The sequence below is a fragment of the Chaetodon auriga genome, chromosome 16, assembly GCF_051107435.1.
Source record: "Chaetodon auriga isolate fChaAug3 chromosome 16, fChaAug3.hap1, whole genome shotgun sequence".
Classification (NCBI taxonomy): Eukaryota; Metazoa; Chordata; class Actinopteri; order Chaetodontiformes; family Chaetodontidae; genus Chaetodon; species Chaetodon auriga.
Genome location: NC_135089.1, coordinates 19157945 through 19168149, shown reverse-complemented (window position 1 = coordinate 19168149; position 10205 = coordinate 19157945). Strand labels below are relative to the sequence as shown.

Here is a 10205-nt window from a genome sequence, read left to right as displayed (position 1 = left end):
GCATGGATTAGGTATGACAATGTTGGTTTCTGGGTCGACTACTTTGTTCAAATATTGCAATGCCCCCCCCACAATTTCACTACTGACATTCCCAAACGTTAGCATGCTAAACTTTGATGATGAACATGGTAAAGATTATACTTGCTCAACAACAACATGCTAGCATTGTAATATTGGTGTAATATGATGTAGTATTTCTGCCCATTGCTTTGCCACAGAGAAAATAGAGGGAGGGGGTGTCTGTTCCTTCAGGGGAGCTAGAATTCCTGGCTACACCCCTGCTCAGGAGGCCCACACAGAGGCAGGTACGCCGTGTAAAAATGTGACGCTTGTCTCAGATAAGGTGCACTGACTGTAGTGGATTACATCTAACTTACATCATTTGGGAGGAAAGCTATGATGCAAGTATCGCTAATATAGCCTAATAAAACTATATGAAGCCAACAAGAAGCAAAGAGATGAACACATTGTTTATTCACTTTGTATGTGCCTTCCTTGGCAGCTGAATAAATCTCTGCAGTTTCTCTGTAGAGCAAAGAGAGAGGGCCATAGAAACAGAGCCAGAGAGAGATGAAAAGGGAGGCGGGAGAGCACCGCGCTCCTGGTCCGCCCCCAAGTTGCAGCACGAGCCATTTAGCGGTACGAGCTGGCCAGCTGTAGAGCGCGCGGGCGCGTGTACGTGCCCCCCTCACTACCCCTGCCCCCACGCGGAGAAAATCATTACCAAATAGAGAGCCTGAGCGCACGCGGAGCGATGGCTGCAGCGGCAGCAGCAGCAGCCCTGGATTGTGTTTACGACGCAGAGCACGAGAGCGGCACTACCGCGGGAGAAACGGACACCGCGCGCACCCGACTTCTAAACGCACAATCATTTACGCGCAGTCTCTACTAGTGAGCCCGCGAGGCGACTCGCTACATCAGTCCGTTTGACGTCTCCTTCCTTCAGCGAGGATCGGCGCTGTCTTCCGCTCGGTTAATTGTTGTTGTGGAGCGCAGCTGCAAGGAACAGCGATACTCCAGCCGTATCATAGATGAGGAGCGCGAGCAAACCGTGGAAACGAGACCATTCATCTCCACCGTCAAAATACCACGCACGCGACGCCAGCGCGCTGTTACTGGATTCTAGAACGGCCCAATAGCCCCCGGTCCCGTCCCCGTTCAGTGGCGCTGCACTTAACGGGGAGGGGAACCCGAGAGCATCCCTCCATCCCACCCAGTCTACCTCTCCCTCTCTCCCTCTGCCTCTCTCACCCCATCATATGCCAGAGCTTTAGGGGGTCTCATCTTGTCAGGGACCGGGGGGGTGGGGGGGCTGGAGGAGGGAGGCTGTTCGTGGCCGCGGTAGACGCACCCTCGGCGTGGTGAGGCTGGGCTGAAGTGCCGCTGTGTCGGAGGATGCTGCGGGAGTAGAGCGGCTCAGCGCGGAAGATGGGGAAGGACCAGGAACTGCTGCAGGCGGTGAAGACCGAGGACCTGCTCACCGTGCAGAAGCTGCTGCAAAGGCCCCGGCCGGGCAAAGCAAGTAAGACATTCTATTCTATTCTGTTCTATTCTCTTCTCTTCTATTCTGTTCTATTCTATTTAATTATATTGCAAACGGCACCTAAAAGATAATAACACAGCTCTGTATTCCGTTGAAAACCTACCCATTGATGGTTTTGTAGGACCAATAGTTAGACAGCTATTTCTCACATACCATTGCTGGCTGTTTGCTACTATTAGGCCTGATGATGTCTGTGTGTGTGCATGTATGTGTGTTTGTGTGTGTGTGTGTGTGTGAGCGAGATGGAGAGAGGAGGAGAGATAGAGAGGAGGGTTTTTTCTTGCATCAGGGTGTATCAGAGAAGATTAGTGGTGTGATTTGAGACTGACAGCCCATCTTGAGACCCCTGCCTGAGTGCACTGCAGCAGGGAGAGAGGGAGAGAGAGAGAGAGAGAGAGAGAGAGAGAGAGAGAGAGAGAAAGAGAGAGAGGTGTTTTTGGACGATCTGTGTGACCCTGCCTCACAAGTGAGAGATGATACCAGTGGCCTTGTGGTGGTTAAGTTTCAACATCACCTTCAATGGCAAACACATGCAGGGCTTCAGATACATGGGTGGTTAAACCTTGTGTGTGTGTGTGTGTGTGTGTGTGTGTGTGTGTGTAAAGTGAGGAGTAAAAGCGGACTTCTGTTCTATTCCATTCTGCGTGACTCTTCTAATTGTTTATTTTCTGCAGGCCATGTAGCTCTACAACATCCAACCATGTTTCGCTTCAGCAGCCCACTCTAATGTGTGGGCAATACACAGAGAAGCCAGAGAGCGCTGCAGATAGATCACTGTGGAGAGGCTGCAAGCTGCCATGCAGATACTTCCAGTGATAAATAACTGGCTGATACAGTTATCTACAGGCAGGGCTAGATGCTATAGGGGTGCGACTTCACAAAGTCCAATTTCTGCAGATAGGATTTTGACTGTTTAAGCTCAGACACGGTGAGTAATTCAGTCAGGTTTGCAGCATCTGACCTGGTGACACTGGAAAGGCTCCAAGCAGCAGGTGGGCCGCATTTGAGTAAAAGGAGACGGTGTTGATGACAGATAATGGTCCACAATTATGGCTTTCGTGTGTGTGTTGACTTCAAGATTTCAGTTTTAATTACAGAGCAATATCAGACCATTATTCTCATTCTTAAACATTGCATATCAAAAATCATTGACACTGAATCGCATCAAGTTTTAAAATTCTCCTCTTTGACTTACTCATTTTAACAATCCTTTAACAAAGCACACACATACACATACACACACACACACACACACACACACACACTTGTTTTCAATGATTGTGGCTAATTAGACCTCCGTGACACCTGTTATGGGCTGTTAATTGAATCCTTCATGTGCCCATACAACATTTAATGTAAGTTCAATACGCGTGTCCTGGTGCAGCTGAAACACTTTATTCTTCTCCTGTGATTCTGTTTTTCCACAATAGGACTGGAGAAGAAGAATGAATAAATCATTTCACATCTGTTGGAGAAAATGGATTTGATGTATCTTATGCCTCGGCTTTTGCCCTGGCTTGCGTCAATGCATTTATAGGTTAAATTGGCTATGTAAGGTGGCATAATGTGGGAGAAAAGATTCAAGTGCATAAGGAAACATCACCTTGGATTTGAGCTTGTGTTGTAACAAGCTAACTTGTGTGCTGCTAGGCACAGATGGCAAAGCTCACTCTGCAGGTCTCAGTGAAGTATAGCACATGGCCTCAGAGCAGTTTGTAGGAACCAGTGGGGTGCACTGCATGCCGGCAGCCCACAGCGGAGCAGAGCGCATACAGGAAACCCCTTGGATTAAAGGCAGTGTGCAGGCGGCCTGGTGCAAAATACAGACATCCCTTGACTAAGAAAAAGAGTTGGTAGGGTCCAGCATGTTCAGGTAGTGCCCAAAATAGGGTGCGTTGAACTCAGTGAAGTACATAATGTACAAGGGCACATCACAAAATAAGCTTGAGGCTACAGTGAAGTGCACTTCAGCTGGAAGCCCCTCTCAGACTATTGTTTAGTTCATCAGATACAGAGAACAGGTAACCCTCAAACACGTTTTGTTGGGCAGTTAGAGCCAGTGGATTGCAGTGCACGCACATGGCAACTAAAGCAAAACATTCTGCAGACTCTATCCTGACAATACATGCAGCTTATTGGCACTAAGAAGGCGCCCTCTGTTTATATTCATCCATGCATTGCTGTTGTTGCATACCGTGTGATATACTGCTGCTGCAGTGAGTGAATCCCTGGAGGAATCATTACTGTGTCTAATTAGAAACAGTCGAGTCAAAACACAACCTTTGGGCTCGACTGAAGAGCCGTACACACACCGGTGCAAAATAACATAAATGATTGTAATTCAATTGGATGCATTAGAGTTCAGACCCCTGCAGCACAGTCATCTGGGTGAAGACGTGTTGATTCAACTTGATGGCGAATTTTAAGACTTCATTGGTGTTGTTGCCACAGTGCATCACCTTAAAAGACAAGAGAACTTCTTTTTTTTCTGCTCCTTTAATGAACTCAGACCCCCTCAGATTCATCTTGTGACCTTTTGGAGGGGGTCCTTTAGAAAGTTGTTAAAACTAGCCCCACCCTTGACTGGCTACAACAGTCAAATGCTGCCTACATACTGATGCAGCAGTGTTAATGATCAATAATGTGATCAACCATTTTTCTGCAGAATGAGAAAACTTGCCTTTGTACTTTATATAAAAGTGTCTGTTCTTTAACTCAAGGAGAATTTTAAAGGGAGAACTTTTACTTGTACTGGACCTGAGTACTTCTTCCATCCTTGCAAAAGGTGTGGACAAAATAACACGAACACCCTACCATATGATGCAATTTGATGCGATAACTACAACCTCCAGAAGTGACAACACAGGCTTCTAATTATTGGGAAAAAGGAGACAAAGTTCTGAGAGTGTGAGTGCAGTTTATAAACAGTTGTTGATTTCCAGATGAATGTCCTTAAATTAAACTGCTAAATGACCGAATCAAATGTCAGAAAGTCCAAATCTGCCACCTTTGCTGTGGCGTGAGAGTGACTCCATGTCAAAAGTTCTGATTTCAGCTCTAAGGAAGCTTCACAGACGTGTCAATGGCAGGCTGACTGTATTGCATTGTCAGCTGTTCCTGCTGCTTTGTCTACTCCCTGTGTACTCGTCCCATTCAACCGAGCAGCGTGCGTGTTGGACAGTCAATCATTCATCTGGCATCTAATAATGACCCAGGCCGCCATCGTTCCTCAGTAAACACTTAATCACCTGTCATCATCGTCACATCACTGGCAGACTACGGCATTTTATGGTTCCATCTTGACGTTTGCCCTTCTATAACTTGTACTTAAAGCGTGGTTTAAAGCGCCATCGAGCCTGACGGAGGGTGTTTCAATGCAGCATCGGGGACTGTCCCCACTCGCCTCCGTTGTAGCATCTCTCTCTCCCTCTCCCTTTCAAACCCTGTCAGTCTGCTGCAAAGCCCTGCCTCTCCCACATCATAGCCAATTGTATCATTTCCATAATTGACAGCTAAGCATGCCACAGAAAGTGCTAGACAAAGTGTTTGCCGTGCTTTGTGATATTTCATTTGTGGATGTGAAAAGCTAATTTTTTTTTTTTTTTGGGGGGGGGGGGGGGGGGGGGTTGCCAGCCAGGGCAGATAGAAGAAGCCAGGCAGTAATGACAGAGTGGAGCTGAGAGTCCTAGACAAACAGCAAGGAAGTGTAATGCTAGGCCGATGTTAACACAGACCTGTTTGTCATCTAGCATGAAACACAAAGCTCACAGGACAGCTGCGTGTGTGTGTGCTCTGTAAGGAGAGAAATGTGTGTGTGGTGGTAATGAGTGGATATGCGGTTGAATTGTGTGTGCAGAGAGGTACATATATGCGTGAAGGAAAAGGTAAAGATGTGGTTTGGTGTGTGTGTGTGTGTGTGTGTGTGTGTGTGTGTGTGTGTGTGTGCGTGTGTGTAATGGGTCTGGCAAAGACTCTGCCCTGCTGCAACTCATTTACTCCCACTCAGGCCAGACATACAGTCTGCACAGTCACCTGCATCACACACACACACACACACACACATCTGGCACCATCTGGGGAGTCATCATCAGTTTGCTGTCAATGTTCGTTCTGCACATGGCACTAGACGAGGTCATGAGTGTGTGTGTGTGTGTGTGTGTGTGTGCATGGAGCAGACCTTGAGTGTGACCTGAAGTCTGTGTTTGCTAATGGGCTGTTTCAGTGTTTGTGTGTCAAAGCAGGTGGTGTAATCTGTATTGATGGTTGTTTATTGTGTGTCATTAAAGGCTGTGTGTGTATGTGTGTGTGTGTGTGTGTGTGTGTGTGTGTGTGTGTGTGTGCTGAGGATTGGCATTTGTCTGTGTCTGTTGCATCAGTGAAATGATTAGGATTCAACCTCTGCCACAACGCCCGCCTCCCCTCTCTCTGTTTACGGCCGTGAATGACTGACACATGTTTCCATCGCTATCTGCCTCCTTCTCTTTCTTTCTTTGAAGCCTGGAGAGATGCTAATGCTCACAGACCATTGGAGATACCAACCCCCCCCGTCTCTCTCCCTCTCTCCCCCCTTCTTTCTGTGTTGATGTGCGAGGCTGGCAGAGGAGTAGAGCAGATGATTGCATCCACACCAGTGCACATTCACAAAGGAGCAGGCAGGCAGGCAGAGAGGAAGCTTCACATTTTGTCAGTCTTCATATTGGATAACTGTACTCTGTCTGTGACTATACGCTCCAGTGAGAGAAACACGGTGTGAAGACGCTTGTGTTTTGCTTTTTTTTTTTTTTAACTGGTGCACTTATATTATATAGCACACTGTATTGGATTATATGGGCCGTAGTGCCCAGAATGGTACCTCTTTATGCTGCAGTATTGTTAGAAATTACTGAGACAGGAAATCACATCATATTAATCCAAATTTTTCAAAAATAAAACAGCATCAAATGGAAATACTCAAGTATTCAAGTGCATGTACTGTAAGATTAAATACAGTATTTGAGTAAATGTGCAGACAGAATAGAAAATGCATTCAGAATAAGCTGTAAGGATACTTTTTTTTATTCAGAATGCCAAAGAAATTACTTCAAAACATGTCCAATAATCCAGTATATCCAGATTATAATGATTGGATGCACTGGAATTCTATAACTGCTGGTATATAATTAGTAATTAAATTTCAATATTGCTCTGATTTTATGCCAATATTATTAACATGATACTAATATAATTAACAGAATTATTTTTCATTTGTTTAAGGGCTACCTTAGCACAGACACCAGCAAACAATATTAAACAATTTAAACTTTCTCCAAAATCACCCATTTATGATGAATTTCTTGCTACATATAGTCCGTGAGGAGTTCCTGTGCTGATTTTCCAGGACATGTTTTTAGAGTTTGGACCAATCCAATCCAGTATCAGCATAATTAACATTGGACTGATGTCACCAATCCACAGACCAGTCTGGATCTGACTCCGTGGTGCAGTATCATTAAATTACTTCTCTACATAGTTCATTTTATTTTATTCCCTTTGAAAACCTCATGAAGGAGTTGTCAGTTTGCCATTGCGCTCTTTGAAATACTCTTATTACTGTTAATCTCTTGTATTGAAATAAATGAAGTTTCCCAAAACGTTAGCGCACTTGCCACAGTGATTTGCACGCCTACAGCTGCTACACTTCTAATAAATGGCTTTGGAAGACATTTAGATATAAAACACTTTTGCTCTTTTGATGAGGAGTGCTGTGTCTCATGTAACCTTACACATAATACCCCCTCAACACCGAGCATAATAATAAACCAAATTCAGGTATCTCGTATCCTTCAGACGAGACGAGGTGTTTGGTGGCTGTCACATCATCTCAGAGGGCCTTGAAGCTATCATGCACCATGTGGGCCTTTATTCCAGCGTGTTGTGTTTTCTCTGTTAAGCGTAATGACAGCAGCACGTCCACTTGTCAGAGCAGAGAAACTGGCTCGTGTTCAGAATAAACCTGCTCCTGTTTTCAGATAACCTGCGTTTAGGACAGCACGACCGCTCGCTTTGCGTTACTGAAAGCTGATGAAGTGCTCAGTTTCTGAGTGTGAGTCGCTCAAGTGCACCTACAGCAGCTCATATTAAATATATTAAGATATTAAGACTTGCACAGAAACAAAGAAAGTGCAGACACGGTTTTTCTGGTTCTGAGTTTTATCTTGAAAATGCAATTAGGAATAATAATATTGAGAGAGTGGAGGACTGGTTGGCTGACTTCCCTGCGTTTTCCTCCAAAATATCATCACTCACCTCTCTGCTGACTGCCTCCATGATTGAATTACAGAACAGATGGGGGTAGAGAGCCAAAGAGGTGGAGGATCATTTTTGCTTTGAGGTAGAGGGAATGGTGCTCCGAGAGAGAGAGAGAGAGTAGAAGAAGAAATAGGGAGAGATATCTCATAGTCAGGAGAGGAGGAGATGTGGGGAGGTCAGAGGGAGGAGGGGTGATGATGGGCCGAAAATGATGAAGTAACAAGGGAGCAAGGTGATGAAACAGAGCTGAGAAGCGTCATTTCCACCTCACTTTTATTGCCGACTGTTGTGCACATATCAGGCCTGTGTGTCTGTTTCTCTCTCACACACACACTTACTCATCTGCAAAATGCGCTGCACCAAAAATAACATCCACATAGTTTAATGGGTCAGTGGCAAGTTCAGGCAGAATAAGAGATCACAGGAGAGGTGAGCAGAGGGGAGAATGGAAAGGGAAGGAAAGAGAAGGGAAGGAAAGGAAGGGAAGGGGAGGAAAGGAAAGGAAATAAAAGAAAATAAATTATGGTATAAAAGTAAAGTAAATGAAGGGAAGGGAAAGGGAGGGACAAGATAGCATGGGGAGACAAAGCAGAGAAAGGAACAGGAAAGGACATGAGAGAAAGGAAAGGACAGGAGAGGAAGGAAAGGGAAGGGGCAAGAAAAGAAGAGAGGGAAGAACGGGAAAGAATAGAAAAAGTACAGGAGGAAAAGAAAGGACAGAAAAGAAGAGGACATTAAGAGGAAAGGAAAGCAGTTGATGGAAAGCAGAGGAAGAGAGAAGTAGAGGAGAAGTGGGTAGCTAAAGAGAAGAAAGCAAAGGAAAGGAAAAGCAGATAAAGACGTGGAGGTGATAATAAGGAGAGAGGAGCAGCACCAAGGTGTGACAGACGTTAAACAAGTGCCATATGTCATATGAAGTGTGATATGACTGTGGATGATGAAGACCAGGTGTTGTATTCTATTCTATTCTATTCTATTCTATTCTATTGTCACTGCAGTGCAGATTAACAGGATGAGAGGGGAAGGGGAGTAAGTGGTTTAGTCTGGGTAGAAAGACCACCCACAAAATGAGAGGGGCAACAGAGGTGGGACCTCCCGTACTCAATCAGCACCGATTATAGAGGTGGCATTAACCACCTACTGTACTGGCTTATACACACACACACACACACACACACACACGCACACACACACACCATAGGACTGGCACAGAGAGGTACAGTGCAGGCTGTTTTGGAATTTATATTATCAGTGTGTGTGTGTATGTGTGTCAGAATTGTTAAGATGGAAGTCAGGCATTGTAGACAGGGGACAAAAGTTGTCATGCTCACACACTCCCACACACACACACACACACACATATTCACACAGCCACACACACATTCAGCATCATATGCTTGCAAAATCCTCTGCAGACGTGAGACTTGAATCTCAAAGATATGGAAGAGACAGCTAAGCCATGTCATTTGAGAATTGTTATGTAACTAATACAGTGCCTGTGTGTGTAGGTGTGTGTTAGCCTGCAAAGGTGTGTGTGTGTGTGTGTGTGTGTGTGTGTGTGTGTGTGTGTGTCGCCTAAAGAGCTGCTGCAGACTGCGCCTGTGCTTCTACATTGCCTGGCTGGATTTTTCCACTCACGCCCTGAATTCATAACATTGAGCGTATTCTCACTGCCTTAAATGAATGTTTGAGCTGCTAATAAAGGCAGGGAATTATGCAATTTTGCAGACTCAACTCTTAAAACTTAAGCTAACTTGGTCCGGACAAGGTTTCACTGTACTCTGCATGAGAACCTTCTAGAAATGTTCCACCCTACACCCACAGTGAATACATTTAGCATCGCCTTGGGACTTTGTGAATGAATGCTGGTGCTCTTGCTGTGCGAGTGGCCACTAAAAACAGGGCTGTGACACAGTTTGGGTGCAGGCTCACAGCTTGGGAAAATGTGTGGTGCATTGACACACCCTCGGATCTCTGATACGTCTGAGAGTATTTGGGGATTTTGAAGTTGGTATGCGAATCCTTTGGAGCTTAATTTGGGGAAAAAAGAGAGCGATCCTGTAAAAGGAACTCTGTGCTCACATCAGATCTCACTTTCACATGTGTACATATGAGCGCCGTTTGTGACATCACGGCGAGTGTGGAAGCCGACCGTGGGTCAGTATGCAACTCAGGCCAAAGTGTGACGTGGAAACTTGAAACATGCATTGAGGATGGTCAGCACTCATTTTGTGTCCAGTAGAATGCATTTGCTTATTCATAGATGAAGGAGGGCGAGATGCAATTTTAAGATTTTTTAACTAGTAAATCGAACTTTAAGGAAATCAACTCAGACCCAAATTCGCTCCTGTGTTTTTGATTTTGCAAAGCCCTA

General features: G+C 45.2%; 1 protein-coding gene across 9 annotated transcripts in view; it reads left to right on the top strand.

The window, feature by feature from the left end:
* The first annotated feature begins 597 nt into the window (after positions 1 to 597).
* caskin1 (CASK interacting protein 1) overlaps positions 598 to 10205 on the top strand; it is an 88594-nt gene continuing 78986 nt past the window's right edge. For 6 of the 9 annotated variants that reach the window (XM_076752084.1, XM_076752086.1, XM_076752082.1 and 3 more), the window contains exon 1: positions 598 to 1522. In XM_076752084.1, coding sequence (XP_076608199.1) covers positions 1429 to 1522 — 94 coding nt within the window. In that variant the 5' untranslated portion in view covers positions 598 to 1428. The remainder of the gene's footprint in view (positions 1523 to 10205) is intronic. The other 3 variants (XM_076752088.1, XM_076752090.1, XM_076752087.1) reach the window with 1 other exon arrangement.